General features: G+C 37.4%; 3 protein-coding genes across 4 annotated transcripts; all 3 read left to right on the forward strand.

Annotated features, from left to right (window-relative positions):
• The first annotated feature begins 1,121 nt into the window (after positions 1–1,121).
• On the forward strand, positions 1,122–5,408 carry LOC120010802. Of its 2 annotated transcripts, XM_038861664.1 has the most exons (7): positions 1,122–1,620; positions 2,255–2,472; positions 2,672–2,848; positions 2,923–3,078; positions 4,077–4,353; positions 4,522–4,592; positions 4,872–5,008. In XM_038861664.1, exons 1-6 carry the CDS (start codon positions 1,281–1,283, stop codon positions 4,557–4,559), a joined length of 1,206 nt encoding a protein of 401 aa, XP_038717592.1. In that variant the 5' UTR covers positions 1,122–1,280; the 3' UTR covers positions 4,560–4,592; positions 4,872–5,008. The 2 variants fall into 2 exon arrangements, with proteins under 2 accessions (XP_038717592.1, XP_038717591.1); XM_038861663.1 differs by lacking the exon at positions 4,522–4,592 and having other exon boundaries at positions 1,125–1,620; positions 4,872–5,408.
• Positions 5,409–6,201: 793 nt separating this feature from the next.
• LOC120010801 (exocyst complex component SEC3A) lies at positions 6,202–19,231 on the forward strand. Its single transcript, XM_038861662.1, has 25 exons — positions 6,202–6,569; positions 7,660–7,730; positions 8,389–8,469; positions 8,567–8,634; positions 8,829–8,931; positions 10,102–10,247; positions 11,149–11,266; positions 11,677–11,781; positions 12,273–12,374; positions 12,475–12,612; positions 13,852–13,980; positions 14,080–14,160; positions 14,270–14,344; positions 14,432–14,605; positions 14,700–14,850; positions 14,997–15,061; positions 15,787–15,957; positions 16,042–16,121; positions 16,638–16,719; positions 17,282–17,379; positions 17,537–17,645; positions 17,761–17,829; positions 18,326–18,391; positions 18,471–18,560; positions 18,916–19,231. The coding sequence occupies exons 1-25, from the start codon at positions 6,395–6,397 to the stop codon at positions 19,024–19,026; spliced, it is 2,658 nt and encodes an 885-aa protein (XP_038717590.1). The 5' UTR covers positions 6,202–6,394; the 3' UTR covers positions 19,027–19,231.
• An 830-nt stretch (positions 19,232–20,061) lies between these two features.
• On the forward strand, positions 20,062–22,174 carry LOC120011321 (probable E3 ubiquitin-protein ligase ARI8). Its single transcript, XM_038862408.1, has one exon. It carries the CDS (start codon positions 20,328–20,330, stop codon positions 21,894–21,896), a length of 1,569 nt encoding a protein of 522 aa, XP_038718336.1. The 5' UTR covers positions 20,062–20,327; the 3' UTR covers positions 21,897–22,174.
• The last annotated feature ends 467 nt before the right edge of the window (positions 22,175–22,641 follow it).

The following is a 22,641-nucleotide window of genomic DNA, read 5'->3' on the forward strand; positions in this document are numbered from 1 at the left end:
TAATCTTTTGTGATAATCCTTTTGTGCATGTTGATATCATGGTTATCTTCTACAGAAGAAAAGTACGTTATTTTCTGCAGAAGAAAGAGGTGATTACCAGCTCTCAACTTTTTTAAGTAATTGTATCTCGTACAAGTTAAACCCTTATATGAGAATTTCTGTATATATATATATTCCAATCTATATATTTCGATTGGAATGTGATTATATCGAAACTAATGAGATCTTGACACATGCCACTCTGACCCAAGAGGTCGGCCAACTAAGATGTCATCCCGACAAGATTCTTCGGGAGGGTTAGAGTCACTACCTTGGTAATTAGTTGACCAAAATACCTTGGGGTATCAAGAAGCACTCATCGTCAAATAAGGCAGATAATAGAGAGGGGATTCACCTGTAGAAAAATCTCACCCATAATCATGAAAAATTAGTTATTCTCGAATCATATAAAAGAGGATCTCCATCCAAGTAATCTCTCTTTGCAATTTTAACTTTTCACTATTAGCCAAAGGGAGAGCTCATGGGCCCGAGTAATCTCCATATCTTTACTTTCTATTGAGCTAACTTAAGTGTTAGTGTGTCCTCACCTCAGAGATCCCAAAGTTTACATTCTCTCATACGCAGGGACAAAAAATCATTCTTCTAATCTCTAGCTCGACCCTCGATACACTGGTAGAACCGAACAGCCAAATAACCAAACAGTCAGAATCGGCCAAATTTTGGACGTCCATATGACAAAAATACTATTCAATATGTACTATTTTTTAAAAATCTCGTCCATAATCATAAAAATCATTTTCTCGGATCATATAAATGAAAACTTTCATCCAAGTAAATCTCTCTCATAATTTCACTTGTTACTATTAGCTAAAGGGCGAGTTCATACTTCATAGCACCGAGTAATCTGCATAGTTTTAGTTTTTATCGAGCTGTCAACAATCGAGCAGTCGAGCAACCGACCCGATTGAACACCATCAAAATTCAAAATGACAAAAAAATATTATTCAATAATACGAACAATTTTTTTTAAAAAATCGAACATGGTATTTGTGGGGTAAAATTGTACTTTCAATAAAAAAAAGAGAGAGGAAGAATCTCTCTTTTTAGAATGGTCAGGGGCAGAGTGTATCTTTCCTAAACGAAAAAACTGATTTGCTCATACTCTCAGAGGATCGCGCGCTTGTAGTACTATCAACACCCTAATTTGCCAATTATTTGAGTTCAAATCAAATTTCTTCACACATTTCTTTTAATTTTTTCGATCAGTGTCAGCTTCTACAATGTTCAACAACAATAGCATCTCGATCTCCGTCTCGGATGAGGAGTCGGACGAGCTCGGTAAGATGCGAGTTCGAGTCCGTAGAAAGCGCAAGAAACCAGGTTACCGAGACAAGAACGAGTTAACTCTCCGAGTTTGCAGGCTTCTTGTGAAGTACTGGATGGTTCTGATCTTCCTCCCCGCAGCTGGTTTGCTCCTATTCGAGGCCTCGAGGATTGGTAGGAGGCCGAGTTTGGTGGCGAGCCCGGAACACGGCATGGTAAAGAAATTGGAGATGAAACCTCAGGTGAATTTGAATCGGCTCGATCCAACGACTCGTGTTGTCGGCGGCGTTAGAGAACGTAAGTTTTCGTGCTGAACTTGTCGTCTAATGTGATTATTTCTGGGTATTTATTTATGGAGCACAGCCGTATACGCTAATTAAGAGAACCATAGGAGAAAGTTTCGAGTTACACAGAGTCTTTCGTTGTCTACTTGTCTTCATTACTGATTATGATCAATGTTGCCTCAGAATTGCATCATAACCTTAATCAATTAATTGTGCTTTCATCTTCTTCTAACACTCTTTAGCATATAGTGCGAGTAAATTCTTTTTGTGCTGAACATATGCTAGACATGGTCACGTAATTAAAATTATTTATTGTCATGATACCACTTTGATTTTAACTTGTGTCATTCCCTCTGTATTTGTTGTTAATCTATCAAAAAATTATCTATATTTGGTTATTTCACTGCCTGAATTGGTATCACGGCCTCAATGTTTAGCAAACATATGCTTACGGTGGAACTTGAAGTTGGTTTACACATACCGATTGAATTGTTTCAATTCCTGCACCATTTTAAGGTGCAGAATGATATACTTCATTGGTTGTGAAAACTATTGAGTAATTGGAGACATTGTGTGCATTTGTGAATGGAGTTGTGATCAATGTTAATAGTGGAACAGTATGTGACACGCATTGTGGATTGTATCAGGTTGCTTGAAGCTCCTACCTCCACAAGAACTTGAGCATCTGGATATACCCATGCTTGAAGATACCAGGAGTCCTGTTAAAAGTGTTCTGTATATATCAGAGAAAGATACACCATTTCTAGGCAGGAATACGACCATTCCTCAACAAAACTCAGAAGTCAAAAGATTCAATTTATTTACCGGAAACCAAACTCTTGATCAGAGAGACGAAAGTTATAAGGTTTTGTGTTGCATCTTTATATCTTTGGTGGGATTTAGGATAATTCACAATCATTTATCTTATTGGATTACTTTGGAATCAGCAGAGGAGTTGCTTCTACATTGAATGCGATAAATTCTCCGTGCCTCACTTTATTTTTGAACTTTTGGTTATAAAAATGGCATGATGCTTGTCTCCCCTGATTGATATTTGCTGATAGGTGAGAGAAACAGCTGCAATACATTGCGGATTTTATAGTGAAAATGGAGGGTTTAGAATTTTGGACGAGGACAGAAGATACATGGAAACTTGTAAGGCTGTCGTGTCTACTTGTGCATTTGGTGGTGGAGATGACCTTTATCAACCTATTGGAATGTCGGAGGCATCTGTCCAACAGGTTAGCATCTGTGGAGAGTCTCACCTGTGGGCTTACATATTCTCAGTCTATAAATATGTGCTAAATGGGTGCAGGTATGCTTTGTTGCATTCTGGGATGATGTTACTCTGGAAACTCAAGAATCTGTTGGACATAGAATTGGTGAGGACCATTTTATTGGGAAATGGCGCATTGTGGTTGTAAAGGATCTTCCCTTCTCGGACCAAAGGTTGAATGGTAAAATCCCAAAGGTACTGAATGATCCATAAACTTCCCCCTTCACACATGATATTGTTTAGTTTTGGAATCATTTCAATTTACTACCGCCTTATTATTTCTCTAGATTTGTTTCTTTTTTAGTGGGTTTTAAGTGCCATCGACTCTCCCTTTTTTCTTGGTGGTTCATGGGGGGTGGTTGTCTTTCTTTTCATGTTATGAACAAGTTGTCTCACTAGGTTCTACGCTGTCTTCCTTAAAAAGCAATCCTATAGTTTTGTTTCATCTTTTAATTGATGGTCTTTTCTTGAAGTTGTTTATTCTGTGTCCTATAAAGATTGGTTTTTGAGCTTATGTATTATGAAAATGGTTCAGTATAGAAAACTCATATCATAAGCATCTAAGCAGCCACTGATTGACAAGAAGGCGATGCAGATCTCTTGCCAGTCTCAATAAGAATTTCATTTGGTGATTAAAATCGGTTTGGAACACTGTAAAAAAGAAATTGTCTTAAATGTTGATTGCTCTGACTGTCTCCATGTGCCTTTATAATAACGTTTATGTTCCAAGAATAAAATTTTTAGTAGCAGATAAAAGTAGCTCTGTTAGCAAGATATTTTTCTACGTGGTTATTGTTCTTTTGATTGACTTATTTCATTTTTATGGCAATGTTTTACCCAAAATATAGTGTAGCATATGCAAGTTCTGTGTAATTGTTCCATGACTCAATGTTTTCATGTGTGGGCATTTGTTCGACTGTTGCTGTGCTGATTTTACCCTTTTTTATTCATCTTTAGTGAGTCTATGCTTTCTTTTATGGTTACTTGCATTATGGGACCTAAACTTTGAGTTTTTATAATGGTGCGTGTCAACAGAATTTCAATATTGAAATTTTATTTGACCTGTAAATATGAGCTGGTGAATGATCTATACTTTGATTTCATACTTGGATGAAATTCAAGAACTCTCTCATTAGATGGTTTCACTTGTGCATTGCTTTATCCATGCTTATTGTTTGTGTGCATATCATCAGATGTTGGCTCATCGCCTCTTTCCTCAAGCAAAATATTCTATTTGGGTGGACTCGAAGTCCCAATTTAGAAGGGACCCTTTAGGTGTCCTGGAAGCTCTGCTTTGGCGCTCAAAATCTGTACTCGCGATTTCAGAACATGGAGCTCGAAGCAGTGTATATGATGAGGCTAAGGCTGTTGTCAAGAAAAACAAAGCTACGCCAGAAGAAGTTGAGGTCCAGTTGAGTCAATATCAACATGATGGGTTGCCTGATGACAAGAGATTTAATGGGAAGAAAGGTATATATTTCCTTGTTTTATTATTGCATATGAATCTGAAACTGGTATAAAAACAGTGATGAGAATTGAAGAACTGGATATTAAATTAAAAGATTATTGTGACCATTGGACATCTGGGCTTCGTGGCATTTAAGAAACTCATTGTGGCTAGAATGTTGATTCAAGTAGGAGGGGCTTTTGATGTGGACGAGAGCTACAATGGATAGACAAGCAGTTTGCGTAGGCTAAGGCTATGCTTGGTAAGAGGGTAATTTTTCACCCTTCCAAATCCTCCCCCTCAAGCATAACCTAAGGGTATGCTTGGCAGGAGCATTGGAGGGAAGAGGGCTTGAGAGCTGTCTATAGAAGTTCACTAATTTTTCTATTGGAATTGCTCCAAAACCCTCCTCCCCCCACACCTATGAATGCCCCTGCCAAATTTAAATGCTCGTGAGCCTTAAACTTTCCTCTGTACAATTCTTTCATGGACTGTATAATTTTCTGATTGTTGCTCAATTTTGAAATTTTTGCCTTTGCAGCCTTAGCTGAAGCTTCGGTCATTGTGAGGGAGCATACGCAATTGACTAATCAGTTTATGTGCCTCTGGTTTAATGAGGTAGTTCGATTTACTTCTCGAGATCAACTCAGCTTCCCATACGTTTTATGGCGATTTAAAGTGCTCAAGAACATCAATATGTTCCCTGTTTGCACCCGCAAAGATCTTGTTAACAGCATGGGGCATATACGCAAAGCTAAGCCTTTAAGAAGTTAAAGACTGTCTGCTTCGACAACTTTCTTTTGATTTGCTCAAATGGTTACCAATAGGTTTCGTTCATTCGTAACTCAATTTGTAGTTAAATTATTTTTTGAGACTTGGTCTCAGAATCCCCAACCCCAACTTTTTTCCCTGCGCATGAGTCGTTGCCCAACTTGGTAACTATCATGATGTACACCTTGGTCGATAGAAAACTTGAAGCCAACTAGCTTTCGGAAACTTGCAAATTTATGCACTTATACATGATTATGTATGGAATCCCATGAAAATATCTTTGTACAAATCTTGAATTGGGGACGAATTGCCATATCTGCTCCGTTACCAGTGTCATATCCTGCACTGCAGTCATATTGGTTGTGGTTGTCATTCTCTTTGCTTTGTTCTCACCTGTGCCCCTTAAAAGCTCATCCAAAAACCACTCAAGGCCGTGGCTTGCCCCGTCTCTGTACATTCAGCAACCCCAGTGGCAGCACTCTGCAGCAGTGGTACAACCGGACTCAGTCAGCGCCTTCATTTTTTCGTATCGAACACTTGGACGGAAGGACCTGCAATGTTTGAGCTCTATAATTCCAATGAAGGTTTCGCACATTCGGCATTCAATGTAATATATCTGGCATTTGAAAGTCCCGACTACTCAGTGTTCAGGGCTTCAGGCCAGCCATTTACTCTCAAGTATGGAGAAACAACATGAGCCGGTTGTGCTTGCACAAACTCATGACCAACAGTTACGTGATGATGCTGGTGCAACAACTTAACCGCCCCATGTGGTTTGCGGGTTTTCCAAAGCGAGTTCGGACTTCTTAATGCATATGCGCGTGAGGTCGCAGATTCTAACATCCACTCTAATAAGATTTGACATTTTTTATGTATTGAACAGTCTGAACTTCGGCCGAGGACTTAAGTGGTTTGTGGGTATTCCAATGCGAGTTTGAGTTCCGACTATTCAAGCTTGACCTTAGCTTATATTTTAATAAATTAAGATATTACAAAATTTATGATGTAATTATTCCTTATCATGATGTAATTATTCTTAAGATAGATAATTATGTACATCATTATAAAACCGGCGGCGGTAACAGTTTTTGTGATTATTGGCCCATTTATGATTTTATCTCAAGAAGAGTCATAAGAAGCTGTTAATTGTACGGTTCCACCCCACAATTCCCTGTAACATACATACTCGGACAAGGAAATTAAGAATAAGAAAAAGAAATTTCTCCACCATCTCTCAGAGTTGGATCTTCTCTAAGCGAGCGAGCTAAGGAAGTGCGTAGAAGGAAAAAAAAAATGGCGAAATCGAGCGCGGACGATGAGGAGCTAAAGCGTGCTTGTGAGGCGGCCATCGAAGGAACAAAGCAGAAGATCGTGATTTCGATACGCGTGGCCAAGAGCAGAGGGATCTGGGGAAAATCCGGCAAGTTGGGCCGCCAAATGGCCAAGCCTAGGGTTCTTGCTCTCTCTAGTATGTCCAATTTCTCCCGATTTTTTGCTTTATGTAATCCGTTTGGGGGATCTACGCCAATGCCTTCGCATTGTTGATCCGAATTTTGAATTTGTAGAGAGGATTCTATAGCCAGTTCTCAATTGTTGTTTTAAGGAAGTTGTACAATCGTGCTACTTAAATTGGAACAAAACCCCTATGTTCACGTCGTCTGGAATGTCTGGTCTGCTCGGGAGGGTCGCTCGGCACTTCTGTATTTTTGTGCTTGGTAATGCAATGATTAAAGTTGAGGTGTATGGTCCGTTATCTGGCCCTGTTATACTAGTTTATGTCTTCTATTTTCCCCGGAGATAAGGCTATGTACAAAATGTGCTTGTACGATAATTTACAACCACCCATGAAAGGTGGTTGTGGGAATAGCTGGTCACTGTGGCTTTTTCCGGACTTAGCTTATAAATTTTTGCTTTAACCTTATATTTCTTGCCGATCAGTACTGGTCCTCCTCTGTGGGAGAGTTGTGCTTGTGCATGAGAGTTGTTTACCTTTTGTTAAAGTGCGAGATGTTTGGCCCTTATCTTTGTCATTATGTGTTTGTATTCTTTTTTATTTTCTTCTTCCTTTTCATGCTAGCATTCCAGTATTACATTAGGCAGAAATGGTGAAGACTGATGCAGAAATAAAAGGATGGCATCAGTTAGGCTCTTTGCATCAACTCCCATATTTACCTTAAATTTCTTTTCATAGACCACTGTAGATTCGAAAGATATTTTGTATTCTTTAATGGCCTTCTCCTTATTTTCTGTCACTGTAAAAGCCATTGAAAAATAAATTACTCAGCATTTTTTGTTGGGGGGCAGCTTGCAACTCCTTTCTAGTAGGCGTCATATGAGGGCCTGTTCAGTTTTGTTCTTTGGCAGAGCAACATAGAATCCAAGTTGTTGTAGAGAGTGGCTTCCTGGTTGCACTGCTCACAAGCTCTTGATATATTGCTATCAGGAAAATTATTTGTGTGATCTTTTTCCACTATCAACTTAAAAAAAGGTTTTTTTTGTCTGTTATATCATTCTATTTTCTCAACCACATTGTTAGTAATTGTCTTTGATTTGTGCAGCAAAATCAAAGGGTCAGCGGACTAAAGCTTTTTTGCGAGTCCTAAAGTACTCTACTGGTGGAATTCTTGAGGTAACTTTCATCTTTTTTTCCCTTGGTACTTTAGAATATTAAAATCAATAGTGATAAGTTGTTTAATATTAAAACCAAGCCCTTATATAATGTGTCTGTGCCATGTTATTCATTACCTGTCACAACAGTCAATATACACACACGCATTTACTCAGTTTACATGTGCATTTTATTCCTGATTTAATCATTCCTTTTATATGAAATGAGCTAAAGCGTTTAGGCTGCCATCTTTTAATGCGTGGTTCATCTAGTATTTCAGAAAATTTGGGTGCTATGACTATTTAACTACTTGATGAATTATTTTTTTTGGTACTTTTTTTCCTTTGTAATGCTCTTATGTCATATGGCTTAGTGGTAAAGTTGGTCCACCGCAATCTAGATGTATTTGGTTCAATTCCTAGAATAGTCTCTCAATTGCATGGTAGTTGTTTTTATCTATGAAATTATTCATTATAACACATCACCGTATAGATTCTCAATTTTTTACTTGTTCATTTAATACATTAGATTAGAACATAAATTGCTTCAACTCCCAACTGAATGAGTGAAGGAAAAGACTTTGCAGAACAATTATTTTCTGTTAGTACTTGGCAGATTTTTTTTTATTTAACATCATATCTTGAGAGTGAAGTCTGAATAAATTTTGTTGTACATGCAGCCTGCTAAACTGTACAAGCTTAAGCATCTTTCAAAAGTAGAGGTTATAACTAATGACCCCAGTGGTTGTACATTCACATTGGTAAGATGGAATTCGAGCAAATGAGGAAAATTTCCCCTGAAGTTAATTTCTCCTTTTATCTCCATCTTGACAGCAACTTTTGGCTAAATTCATTCAGGGATTTGATAATCTCAGAAATCAAAGTGTTTCTCCTCCTCAGTGGACAATGCGCAATATTGATGACAGGTAGAGATGGGAATACAACACTGTTTTTCTTTAACCTTTTTGAGTTTCTTTTTTTTTTTAGCGCAGAAAGCAATCATTAGACGTCCTTTATATGAATTGTAGTATCTTCACTTTATCATTTACTTAATGTTGTCTTATTGTTTAAGAGAACTTATTGTTGTCTATTTCAAATTCCTTCGACAATTTTCTTGTAGGAATCGGCTTTTGCTTCAAATATTAAACATTTGCAAAGACGTACTGGGCCGTCTGCCCAAAGTTGTCGGAATAGATGTTGTGGAGATGGCACTTTGGGCTAAGGTGCATGCAAGAACCTTTGTTCTTCTTAGTTAAGAAGTTGTTCTCTATTGTCTGCATATGCCATAATCTGAGTCACATCTTGGTTGGTTTTCTTACCAACTGTTTCAGCTCAAATTTACAGTTCTTGTAGGTATTAATTAGGCAAACTTGAGGTTCAGGGGGCAATTTTCTGTAATTGACAGGAATTGTTTGAGTTCTATGAGAATTGGGCTGCTGTTATGTGTATTGCTGAAATGTGTATATTAATCTTCATTTCATTACATTAGATTTCTCTCAAACTCTGCTCTTAGCTGCTTGGCAACTGCCAATATATCTGCAATATGTTGTAATAAATCTGTCAAATTCGTATTGTAAGCGGTTTATGAATATGCTACCATACATTTAAAAACCTGATCTGTCTACATTATAATTGTTGAATACATCAGGGCAAGTAAAGGCTTGAATTAAATATATTAGAAACTCAGCCAAATATCAGTTAAACATAGCGTTTTTCTAACTTTAGCTATGTTCTCGACCATGTTACTTCAATTTCTGTTCTCAAATGATAATTGATGGCCTTTTCTCTGCTGCTGCTGCCTAAGTGGCTGATTTTGGTATGTCAGTGATTTTTTTTTTCATTTCCTCCCCCCTCCCCAAATTGCATTGCATTGACTGGGTGCGGTAACTGCAGTTCAATACAAATGAAATATGATGGTGAATGTATCATCTGACCCTAGTCAGATCAGTTGGTTTAGAATATTATTTATTGGTTAGCAACCATACACCTCTGCATGAGATCAGTTAGCATTCTTGTTCACCATACTGGACCACTGCTTTTCAATTTCTGGAAGTCTGGAAGAATTATTCCTCTGTGTGTAGAATTATTTATGCAATGGATTAAGGCACCCTAAACATAGTTTCCATCCTTCTGAGAATTTCATACCGTCCCCAACGCTTTGATGATGAGGATGACCCAACTTTATCCGGAAACTTTGAACTTGCATTGAAGATGCTTGGGTCATGTGGGTTAGATCAGGCAGGCTTTGTTATACGTCTATTATCTAATAAAAAAATTTTGGAACTTGTTTTTAAGATCAATACTTTTGTTGGGGGCAGATTAGTATGCAGTTAAAACTCAAAGGGTTTAGTCATCTCACATGTTTTATTTTGTTTACTTTTACCCTTTTGTAGGAAAATGCACCGACAGTTACAACTCAAAGGAATCTGCAAGATGGTCCTGTTGCAGCTACAGTGACAGAAAGCGACTTGAAAGTAACTGTTGAAAGAGAACTTGTCTCACAAGCTGAGGAGGAGGACATGGAAGCTCTTCTGGACACGTATGTTTTTTTCGGTTGCATTTTTGCAGAAAGTTGAGATCCGCTTTGATTGAAACAAGACTGTATTAACAATTTCATTTACAACTTGATATGCAAATGAAAATAAAAATAATAAGGAAGGATATATTTTGAGTTGTCCTGGAATTTATTTGAAACAAAGCCGGAAACTTGTCCAAGTTTTCAAAGCCGGAAACTTGTCCGAGTTTTATCGCATTTATTTAAGCTTCAAAAGACTTTTAGATTTATAAGTTATGTACTGGTTCTTATACTGATATGTTGATGAGCAGGCTGATATAATGCCATATTGGTTCTTTCCACCAAGTTGAGACCAATCACTCAGATTTATGGGGTGGTAAATCAATGTGCTCTATAGAATATTTAATTGTCAAAACAGTACTCTTTCCACTCTTTTAACAAGTTTTCTCATTTCTGTAATGGCTTTGAGGAAACCTTAGTTTGACCAGTAAGCATGGAGGAGTTTCTGTTAGAAAAAAAGAAAGGATGAAGCAACTCTTGATACATAGCTTGCTGTTCAGATGCCATAAAGTTTTGAAATACTAGATACATAAAATGGGCCTAAGACTTCAGTCTATGCATGAAATTGGCCTAAGCCTCAGTCTATGCATGAGCCATGAGGATCCTTATAATTATGTAATCTACCTCTTAGACTACCAAAAATTTGCGGCCAACCCACAGAATTCACTTGTCTGCATCCACCAAGTCTTGGCAGTACATCATTATTTTTGCTATTCTTTGCTGCTTTTACTTATTAATGTGAATGGGGTGTTATTTGCTGTATTGCAGCAGTTCAAGTCGATATTGTTTTTCATTTTTAAAATTTTTATATGTTGAAACCACCTTTATGCTGGTCCAATTTTTCTATTTATGTCGTGATGTGCAGTTATGTCATGGGTATTGGTGAAGCAGAGGCATTTTCTGAGAGGCTGAAGCGAGAGCTACTTGCTCTTGAAGCAGCAAATGTGCACGCCATTTTGGAAAGTGAACCTTTAATTGAAGAGGTGAATCCTTTTTTATTTGATGGCTATGTTCAAGTTAGTTCGGCCATCTTCCTATCTTACTCTTAAATCTGTATTGCAGATGTTGGATCTCTTAGTTTACTGTGTATTCTCTTTTTGAGAATGAATCTCCTGACTAGTGCATCCTGTGGTTTTTTCACCTTTTAAGTCCACTATGAACCTTAACTATTGAAGTTATCATGCTTATCATCCTTTGAGAACATCGCTGTCTTGGACATGTTGTCAGTTGAAGCTACTTCTGAGCTATTGGGCCACTGTATCTAGAAGTTTATATCAGATTGTTTACTTTATGATGACATTTGACAGTGCTTTAATTGGAACGATTTTGTCTTTATTTTTTTAAAAAAAGATGATGCCTTCTCTATTAAGATGTTGGTTTGTGGGTCTTTCAGGTATTGCAAGGCCTTGAGGCAGCAACAAATTGTGTTGATGACATGGATGAATGGTTAAGCATCTTCAATGTGAAGCTTAGACACATGAGAGAAGACATTGAGTCGGTAGGGATAATTGTTAATTGTAATTGTGTAGGATTTTTGTTTTCATTCTGTCTGACCTAGTAGTGTCTATCACGGTTTGCATTAGTAAAAGAAGTATTCATTTCGACCATTATTCCTCATGTTCCTAGTTCTTCTTTTTGCTCATTTTGATTTTGGGATTTTGTTAAGCTATTGTGCCTAAAACGAAGGTAATTCTTGCGCTACGTGTTCAACAAATCCTTAATATTATTTATCGCAGTGAATATTAAGATAAGCAACGCGACCTTTTAATGATTGGAATCTAGCTTTTCTCGTGGAACTAGTGGATTGATTCAAATTTTCTATGCTATTTTTTATAATGGCTTGTTGAAAGAGAGTTTCATAATTAATCCTGATTTTCTATCCCATGCTGGTAGCAAGAAAAGTGTCTTTTATATAGATGCATGCATATTTTCAGCATGGACACCTTACCCATTCTCAACTTGGCCAGTAACTTTTGTCATGATGACCAGATAGAAACCCGTAATAACAAGTTGGAGATGCAGTCTGTAAATAACAAAGCACTTATTGAGGAACTTGATAAACTTCTTGAACGGTTGCGTGTCCCTTCTGAGGTATTTCATTCATCTCTGCCTGTCAGCATCAAAGAAATTATTCAATGCATCATAATTAAGGCTCTATATGTTTTCTCTAATATCATTCCGTGGATTGTAGTATGCAGCATCTCTGACAGGTGGTTCATTTGATGAGGCCCGCATGCTTCAGAACATTGAAGCATGTGAGTGGTTGACTGGTGCTTTACGTGGACTCGAAGTGCCCAATTTGGATCCTGCCTTTGCAAACATACGGGCGGTATGTTCTGTGCCTCCCTGTTGTACACCTCTATGACTTTTCGCCATAAAGCATTCTCTCGAAATGGCTTATGCCAGGCGTGATTTGGTATTCACCATTTTACTCATGCTATCATGATATATTCTCAAGAAATTGACCTAGAGTATGCAGATTTTTCCATTTAGAAGTTTCGGGGCGGACCATTTCAAATGCGGATCCGGAATTAGTGGGGGTCCTTATCATCTAGAATTATGCTATATAGACCTTTTACTCCTGGAAAAGAACTTTGAAATTCTAAATATGACCTTTAGATTTCCCTGGGAACTTTGCGTGGGCTGTTTTAAAGTTCACTAAACATGAAAGCTGTACCTTAAGTTTACTAATTCTACAACTCATTTAGCTCCTTTGTTGCATGTTAAGATTTTGGTCATTGGAATAATAAGACCAACTTCATGTTACGTTTTATAAACTGTTGAATCTTTACAATTTCTCTTTTTAATTTATTTTTTTTGGTTCGTTTCCCTCATGAAACATGGTTGCGCTCCTCATCTTATGAAGTGTGGTAAATTTTGTCAATGCTGCCTAGTCTTCCCTCAGTATATTTTTCAAGGCTATACCATACCTGGTTAGAAATATCAAGAACTAGAATTTGTGTTTCCATGCCTGTAAATTGTGAAAACTGGGTTACTGTGTGAATTTGTCTTTTTGGTCGGTAGGCGAGGATTCAGAAAGTGTTAATGGATCTCCACTTTGGGCTCGCATGGCTTTGTTTCTCATTTAATGGTACTTAAGACCAGTAAATGCCTTTGTTGATTGAGAGAAGCTTGGGCTTTTCTTATAAATCACATCGCTTGGAGAACTCCAAGTGATGTGGGATTATAAGTCTAACATAAATAATAAACTAGTTTTGTGCCCAAGACTCCTATAATGTAAGCATGGTCCAGTAAGGCACAGCAGATCTGCTTGGTGCAGTGGTGCTGCAGTGCTTAGACTCTTTTCAGGACTTAAATGTGTGACCCATTGTTTGCAATGATACTAAATGATAATAAACACATGTTTAATTCCAGAGGCATGCCATCAAAGCATCAAGTAACTGGTACTTCTCATTTGAAGGTTGGCAAATATCGTGTTCTATGGTGTTAACTGTTAATTTCTAAAGTTGTTCTTAGTTAAATTATAATTCAGATGTCATTGTGAAGGGGAATATGTTAGCATATTTGTAGGGATGCTCTCCTTCTAAGACCTGTAGCCTTGTTACAGGTTAAAGAGAAGCGGGCAGAACTTGAAAAGTTAAAAACTACATTTGTCAGGAGAGCTTCTGAGTTCTTGAGAAACTACTTTGCCAGTTTGGTCGATTTTATGATTGGTGACAAGAGTTACTTCTCACAGGTATTTCATCAGGGTCATTTGGTTCATGGTACTGATTGTGTAAAATTTGTGTCTCATTTATCAATTATTAATTATTGCTTGTCTGGTTGCTTTAAACAGCGGGGTCAATTGAAGAGGCCTGATCATGCTGACTTGAGGTACAAATGTAGGACATATGCTCGGCTTCTGCAGCATTTGAAGGTCAATTAGTGACTAATTTCCATAATTTCATTTTCTTTTTTGGGTTGTTTTTGTATGTGTATTGCAGTCTCCTTTCTGAAGATTTTTTATTATTATTATTTCCATTCAGAGTCTTGATAAGAACTGCTTGGGTCCTTTGAGAAAAGCTTATTGTAGCTCTCTCAACTTACTTCTTCGGCGAGAGGTCAGGAAATACAAATCTTTTCTGAACTGAAAAATGACGTGTTTCTGTTAGTTTCTCTTGTTTCAAAGTTCTCTATCTCATCTACAGGCTCGTGAATTTGCAAATGAGCTTCGTGCTAGTACAAAAGCATCAAGAAATCCAACTGTCTGGCTTGAAGCTTCAGCAGGTTCTGCTCAAAGTGCGAATACTGCTGATACCTCTTCAGTTTCTGATGCTTATGCCAAAATGCTGACGATTTTCATCCCCCTTCTTGTGGATGAGGTTATGGTCCAGTTTTTCTGCAGATATTCTTAAGCTCAAGTGTTGGAACCTTTTCTTCTTGGAAGTTTTATTTTCTCTTCTGTTGATTTTGCAGAGTTCTTTTTTTGCGCATTTCATGTGCTTTGAAGTTCCTGCACTCGTTCCTCCAGGAGGTCTTGCAAATGGTAAAGGCGGATCTCATGATTTAAAAGATGATGATGATGATTTGGGCATTATGGACATAGATGACAATGACAGCAAATCTGGTAATCTTTTCAGCCCTCTCTCTTAGATTATGATATGCCTTTGTATGCTTTAAATTGTGTGCAAATTGTAAGGTCTACTTTGAAGTCCTCAACCTCCTGATTTCCAATTTGTCATTATGTAAAATTTTAAAACTTTGATTTTGTAGGTAAAAATCCTGCAGATTTGTCTACTCTGAATGAATCCCTTCAGGACTTGCTCGATGGAATTCAGGTAGTGTACTAGATTCTCTCTTGCAATGGACATGTACTTGCAATTGTTTTTGTCATGTGATTGGAAGCTCCTCTGTCGACAAATTTGTAGATTGTCTGGTGGAACTTGGGACATCATTGTTCTGTTGAAATATATGACCATCTGTGACTGAAACTTGAAGACTTAAAAGGTGAAAAGTGAGGCTATAAGAGGAATCCGCACCTTAATCAATAGGTTAAATTGTAGTTTCCCCACCTTAATTAATAGATTAAACTGTAGTTTCATGCCACCCTAGGAGTTATGTTAGAATGAGACAAAGTGAAGTTTTCCAAGATTTTCATAAGATTGTAGTAATATTATATGTTGGTTAAAATATTGGATCTATGATTTCCTTGTACCAATACAAATCACCTTGTTCCGAAAAAAATGCAATTCAGATATTGGCTGTTTTGCCTAGTCTTTGAAACCTTTGTTTTCAATACTGTCATGACCTGCTAGGTGATTAATTTATCCTCTTATTTAACTAATATGGCATTGAGTCGTCAGAAATCCAAACCCTCCTAATTTTTTTAGACTTTTTCTTGTTGCTTAGCTGGTGGAACTGTTTGGTATTTTTAGTTGTATTTTTATTTTTGGCTCTACACGGTAGTCTTTTCAATCTATCCTGCAAGTTAGAAGCATGGGATGGTTTGCGAACTCTTTTGCAAGGTTACTTCACTATCACAGTTCTGACTGCAAAATTTCAGGAAGACTTTTATGCCGTGGTGGACTGGGCATACAAAATTGATCCTTTACGCTGCATATCAATGCATGGAATTACAGAGCGGTATCTCTCTGGTCAAAAAGCCGATGCAGCGGGATTTGTGCGTCTCTTACTTGGTGACTTGGAATCAAGAATTTCTACGCAGTTTGCCCGTGTATGTTTTCAGATTGAGAGAGAAGCAGTTTTTCGTTTGCATTCTGATAATTATGAAACTAACAAATCAACTTGCAAGTTTCAGTTTGTTGATGAGGCTTGCCACCAGATTGAAAGAAATGAGCGTAATGTGCGCCAGATGGGTGTTCTATCATACATTCCGCGGTAAATTTAGTTCCTGTCCATGCATATGTTATTTTTATGAAACTCCTCACTTCTTTTCTTTTTTCCTTTTTAAATGACTTGAGTGGTTTGTTGATCATGAGAGTATATATCTATTAAGGATATATACCAAACCCTGCTTCTCTTGGTTGGATTTGAACAATTTACACACGTTGTTGATGGCCATCATTCTTAAGCTAATGTCATAGCCCTTGGGCTAGACTATCCCCCTCTTAAGATGAGATTTCTGATTATTTTGAGATTAGTGTGACCTCATTCTGTGGATTGTACAATCATAAGGGATCGTAAAAGCATAGATTTTTTTTTACCGACTGTTTTGATAAAGCTTTTGATTCTTCGAACTTTATTTTTGAAAAGAAATTATAAATAAAAGGTTAGTTATCTAAAGTGAGGATCTGAGTTTTTCCAACTCTTCTTTGTAAGTTACTCTCTTATCCAGTTTAATACTTTCTGTTTTTGTTTTTTCATTACAAGTGTTACTCTCATTGTGTCTCATAGATTTGCAACTCTGGCAACCCGTATGGAGCAGTATATCCAAGGACAATCTAGGGATTTGGTTGATCAGGCATATACGAAATTTGTGAGTACTCTTTATTCAAGCACATATTTCTCTTTTTGGAATTGACGAGTTTTCCAGTACACGATGTGAACCAAATGCACTGCAAAAATGTAGTTGGGTTGTGAACAGTTTGTATGGGGCTATATTTAGTGGGTGATCATATTTTTCTTGATCGCCCTTCACTTTTTTATTTAGTTTCATTTTGTTTTATTATCATAGAAATCCTTGGAAATGTCTAAGGTATAAAGGCAATATGGGGTTTGAAATCTTCATGTGCTAAGGTAAATGTTAATTAGTTACAGCTGCTGTTCAGGACAATTAACGAACCAGATCCTTTGTAAATGAGGGTCGGGAAAATGTTCCTCTGTATGCATGTATGCAATTTTTTCCCCTTTTCGCAGGGGGCTCCCTTTATCAGAAGCAAGCAATGTCCTCTTTGCAGCATCTCTGCTTGGACTGCTATTCTTTCTTTTTCTTTTTAATTCATCTGACTCGTTTAGCATTGTGGATCTCTCTCTCTCCACATATATTTATTTGCATATTTCTTATTTTTTCTTGTGCGTACACAAAAAATGTTTACCAGGTTAGCATAATGTTCGTGACTTTGGAGAAAATTGCGCAGACAGATCCAAAGTATGCAGATATTTTCCTTCTAGAGAACTATGCAGCATTTCAGAATAGGTATTTATTTTCTTCTCTTATGTTCTGTTTTGAGGGTGGGGTGGGGTCAGTTTCCGTAGCTAATGCATTAATGTATTTGCTGATGGCTAAAAGTAAATGTTCTTTTTATTTTGACCATTATGCATTGATTTGGCTAATTAGAAGCAGTGGCATGCAGTTTGTATGATGTGGCCAATGTTGTACCCACTTTGGCCAAGTTTTATCATCAGGCAAGTGAAGCTTATGAACAAGCTTGTACGCGTCATATCAGCATGATCATTTACTATGTAAGTAATCCTCTATTTTTTGCTTTCCTTGCCCTTTGGGAAGTGTGGTCTACTTATGTTAAATATGTTGAGCTCTATAAGATGTCATTCTGTGATCTGGATGATGCATATGCAGCAATTCGAACGACTTTTCCAGTTTGCTCGAAGGATTGAGGATTTGATGTACACAATTACACCCGAAGAGGTTAGTGTCTAGTTGATTGTATGTCTTCCCATATCTACTACTTCACGTGACCTGTTACAGAGCTTCTTGGTGAATTCTTTTACGGAAAATACTGTTTACAGTTAATCTCGTTTGTATAACAAAGAGAAAGGTAAGCATATGAAACAATTAGAATTTTTGTTGGTACATGGAATTCAAAAAAAATGAAATTATACAAATAAAAAAATGGGATTGTCTAAGGGACGATTCACTTGGAAGACACATCTAAATAAGAAAAGGACTTGTGAATAATGATAAGAAAAAAAGGCCATCTGACGCATGGATAAATAGTCAAACTAAACTCCATTAGGCTGGAGGATCCCAAATCTTGCATTGTAGAATTATCTGTGATCAAAATAAAATGATGATATCCTAACTTGTGAAATTGTAGCGGGTAACAGATTTATTTTACATCAGTTACCTATCTATCTTAAATTTGTCAATGCCTTTCCTTTTTATCTTTTTCCCCCCTTTTCAGATCCCTTTCCAGCTTGGATTGTCAAAAATGGATCTCCGAAAGATGATCAAAGCAAGTCTATCTGGGGTATGTCAGTCAATGCTTCTGAAATGTATTTTCTGTAGTTTAAAACCTTAGTTACTATTAGTTGATTTTCCTGATACAGGTTGACAAGTCTATTGCTGCTATGTATAAGAAGTTGCAGAAAAACTCGACTTCAGAGGAACTTTTACCTTCCTTATGGGACAAATGCAAGGTGAGCTTAGTGCTCCTTGGGGCGAATAAGAAAAGCCCAGGGCCTGTTAATTGAGTTCTTTCATTGAGAGTTGTTTAGCAATGTAACTAGTTCGGTACTTGCATGTTTTACATTTTTGTGTGCTTTTTTCTACATCAACAAATACGACAAGCATATTTGGCTCCAAAGGCATGAACGCTGAATATTAGAAATGGGATATGGGAAAAGCATATTAAATAATTGGAAACTATTTCTAAGAACAAATCCATGCGGAAGTTCATTCCTTGGTTGGTTGGTTCCTACGATTGAATAAACCATCCTTTCTAATACCTATATATTTAACAACTTCATATTTTGAAATGACTTTTTTTGACAGAAAGAGTTTCTGGACAAGTATGAAAGTTTCGTGCAACTCGTTGCCAAGATCTATCCCAATGAGAATATCCCTACTGTGGTGGATATGAGAAATCTGCTAGCTTCCATGTAAATTTTTTAGAGAGAGAACTGATATGTTGTGTTGTATAATTTTATTTTAAATTTTGTTTACGAGCATAGAGCGTTAGTGTATTAGGTTTCTGTAATTATTATTCTTTCGCAAATTTTCCTATAATTTGTTTTATTGAACGAATCTGTTTCTTATCTGGAGTCACTGTAATGTTTTTTCTAGTCATTCTGAACTATCTTTGATCACATCCCATTATTAGACTTGATGTTTTTGTTTGAGCTATCAGCACTGATGGTCATCTGACTTCTTCAAAAAAAAGACTTTCAGAGTCATCTGTATTTTGTTTTTCTGTGACTAAACGGCAAAGATTTATGTTGTCTTGTTTATTAGCTGGATCTTAAAATAAGCTGTCTGTCTGTCTTGCTTTTATGTTATCGAACAGTTGATAAAATTACAAAAGGTTTTTCACGAACAGTTTATTAGAGGACCTGATGGTTGGATACTCCAGGTCTACCATTTTTCTCACTACTAGTTCTTCCCTCTCCATTCTTGGCTAGCCGTGTTTCTTATTGTGGTTCTCATTGGTTGCCTTTTACACAATTAAAGCCTCGACTTTAATTGTTGTATAAAATATTAGAGATTTAGCCCATTTTTCAATCGGGACAAATCAATCGTTATTTTTTTTTTTAGTTTTTTTGTGTTAAGAGTATTTTCATCATAATAATGTTGAATATAGATTATTATAAAAAGAAAAAATTCTTAAATCCTAAATCCCAAATTTTAAACCTTAAATCCTAAATCTTAAATCTTAAATTTTGAACCCTAAATTCTAAATACCATATTAAAAAAAAGTATGTAGAGTGATTTGGGTTGTAATTACAACAAAAGTAACTACAACCACTTTTTTCATTTCAATCGTCATTGTTTCTTTTGGCACTTCTTTTTCAAAAATGATATGTCAGCGCTGACTAGATTAGAATTGCCACACGGCATCCCGGTGAGACTCCGACATCCAGCGTCCACATGTTATTATCCGATCGGTAAGTGACCTGTCGTGAGAAAGAAGTCTGAGAAATTTAGTCTTATTTTTAAGTGATCAAAAGGGCTCTCTCCTAAGTTTTAGGGGTAGTTGCACAAGACTATAGCTGCTGAAGAGGAGTCCGAATCATAGTACATCCGTTATTGTTGCGCCAAACGATTCTTTTTTTTCCTTTGCTGCCGTATTGTAGTATTGCTAATCTTGCCCCTAATTGGTCTCAATCTCGGTCAATTTAGGGTTTTCTCTCATCAAATCGAATCTTGTTACAGTTTTTAGGGTTTCTAGTTCTGGTGATGTAGTAGTCATGGAGAACTATAGCGATTACTCTGATAGTGATCCTGATGCCAACGATGAACCGGAGCTCCTCGAAGCCGACGAACGCAGTGTTAATCGTGAGGACCGAAAACCCTATAGAATTTTGAAAGAATCTGAGATACGTCTACGCATGGAGGATGATATCAAAGTCGTATCGGCCGTCCTTTCTGTATCGGAAGTTGATGCAAGTATCATACTTCGGACCTATAATTGGAGTGTGAACAGAGTGAACGATGCCTGGTTTTCAGATGAATACGCCGTTCGTGGTAGAGTAGGATTGCTGGGAAATCGTGTGCCGGTCGATCGATTCGCGTCAAAGTTTGTGGATTGTGGGATTTGCTTTGAATCCTGCCGTCGTGATCGGATCAAGTCTGCGGCTTGTGGCCACCCTTATTGTTGTGAATGCTGGTCTGGCTACATTGGAGCGTGCGTTGATAACGGTCCAGGGTGCTTGACTATGAAGTGTCCTGAACCATCTTGCTCTGCTGCTGTGGGTGACGATATGATCAATGCTTTGGCATCCGAGGAGGGTAAAGGTAAGTATTATAATTACCTTTTTAGATCATACATTGAGAACAGCAAGACTAGAAAGTGGTGTCCTGCTCCAAACTGTGAGTATGCTTTTGATTTTGTTGGTGGCGATGGAGGTTCTGAGATTACCTGCCTCTGCGCTCATAAATTTTGCTGGAATTGTAACCATAACGCCCACCGTCCTGTTGATTGTGAAACTGTGGTGCAGTGGGTGGCTAAGTCTGGTGCTGAAAATGTGAATTGGGTATTAGTTCATACAAAACCTTGTCCTAAGTGCAAGCGAAATATAGAGAAAAACATGGGGTGTATGCACATGACTTGCAGACCACCATGTAATCATCAGTTTTGCTGGGTGTGCATGAAAGACTGGCATAATCATGGTAATTGCAATCGCTACGAGGACAAAAAGGATACGCAACTGAGAGAGGAGGCCAAGAAAGAACTGGAGAAATATAATCATTATTATGAACGTTATTCTGCTAATGAAGTGTCTCAGAGAAAAGCTACAGAATCAATGAAAGAAGTTGAAACCAAGCATATTGTGACTCTTAGTGATGTTCAGGGGGAACCAGAAACTCGCCTCAACTTCTTAATTGATGCCTGGAAACAGATCATTGAATGCAGGCGAGTGTTGAAATGGACATATGCATACGGTTACTACTTGCCTGCACATCAGCGCCCTATGAAACAACTCTTTGAATACTTGCAAGGAGAAGCAGAGTCGGGATTGGAAAGGCTACATTCTTGTGCAGAGAGAGAAGTACAACAGTTTATTGACACAGATCAACGCTCAGAAGAATTCATTCCATTCCGAGTAAAGCTCATTGGATTGACGGAAGTGACTCGAAATTTCTTCGAGAATTTGGTTAGAGCCATAGAGGATGGGCTATCAGATGTGACTTCCGAGGGTGCTTGTAGCTCAGTTGTCAGTTCTCAAGGGGCTGGGGAGGAATCAAAGAGGCATAGGACGACAGCATTGGATGGTTGTTCTCGAAGTGCTGGCAGGGGCTCCAAGAGACGCAAGTGATAACATCCATCAATTTCATATTGTAATGCCATGCCTCGAACTTAAAGATAATGAGCTTCTCAGGTGAAGAAGATTTTCCTGGATACTTTTATGCGTGTGACATGGAGAAATGGAAAACAAGCTTCTTGTGAGTCCAATGAAGAAACTTACCATATTATCTATGGCTAATTGTTTTTTTACTTCAACATTCTACTAGTAACAAATAATACTCTCTCTCTGCTGACATTGATCCTCTGATATTTAAAAGCAAGTAATCGTTGTTTATACTGCTCGTTATAGCTTTCTTGTGAATAACCTCTACTCAGTTGCTGCTACACATTGATAATTGTGAAGACTGACGAGAATAAATGGCGGAAATCCATTTTAAGATGATATTTTCTTATACATGATATGCTTCGCTTTTTGTGTGATACCTGGAGATATAGAAGCGACTTCAATCGGATGGTAAAAAATTCCTTGGAACCCCATTGACAGAGCAAAAGCAACGTTTGAAACATCTTATGAACTCAGAAGTGTCTAATATGTGATGTAGATACCTAAGATCCATCATCTCCACCTTTTTTTATTTCCTAACATAGATCTTATCTTCTGTCTGTCTAGTTATAATTAGACGAACAAGGGAATTGCTGTGTTGGTTAGGTAGCATAATTAGACTAGTGTTTTTAGCTATTAAAGTTTACTTACAGCTTCACCTTCAGGATCAGATCACAGATACAGGATATATTAGACAATTTGTGTTGTGCTG

The sequence above is a fragment of the Tripterygium wilfordii genome, chromosome 12 (assembly GCF_013401445.1).
Source record: "Tripterygium wilfordii isolate XIE 37 chromosome 12, ASM1340144v1, whole genome shotgun sequence".
In the NCBI taxonomy this organism is placed as follows: domain Eukaryota; kingdom Viridiplantae; phylum Streptophyta; class Magnoliopsida; order Celastrales; family Celastraceae; genus Tripterygium; species Tripterygium wilfordii.

What these genes read in the sequence shown, in the direction of transcription:
- LOC120010802 (XM_038861663.1), top strand. Translation starts at nt 1,281, where the DNA reads ATGTTCAACAACAATAGCATCTCGATCTCCGTCTCGGATGAGGAGTCG. An exon ending in AGAGAGACGAAAGTTATAAG is followed by an intron (nt 2,473 to 2,671) that starts GTTTTGTGTTGC and finishes ATTTGCTGATAG; the next exon opens with GTGAGAGAAACAGCTGCAAT. An exon ending in GAGATTTAATGGGAAGAAAG is followed by an intron (nt 4,354 to 4,871) that starts GTATATATTTCC and finishes TTGCCTTTGCAG; the next exon opens with CCTTAGCTGAAGCTTCGGTC.
- LOC120010801 (XM_038861662.1), top strand. Translation starts at nt 6,395, where the DNA reads ATGGCGAAATCGAGCGCGGACGATGAGGAGCTAAAGCGTGCTTGTGAG. An exon ending in GTGGTTGTACATTCACATTG is followed by an intron (nt 8,470 to 8,566) that starts GTAAGATGGAAT and finishes AAATTCATTCAG; the next exon opens with GGATTTGATAATCTCAGAAA. An exon ending in ACTTGCTCGATGGAATTCAG is followed by an intron (nt 15,062 to 15,786) that starts GTAGTGTACTAG and finishes GCAAAATTTCAG; the next exon opens with GAAGACTTTTATGCCGTGGT.
- LOC120011321 (XM_038862408.1), top strand. Translation starts at nt 20,328, where the DNA reads ATGGAGAACTATAGCGATTACTCTGATAGTGATCCTGATGCCAACGAT.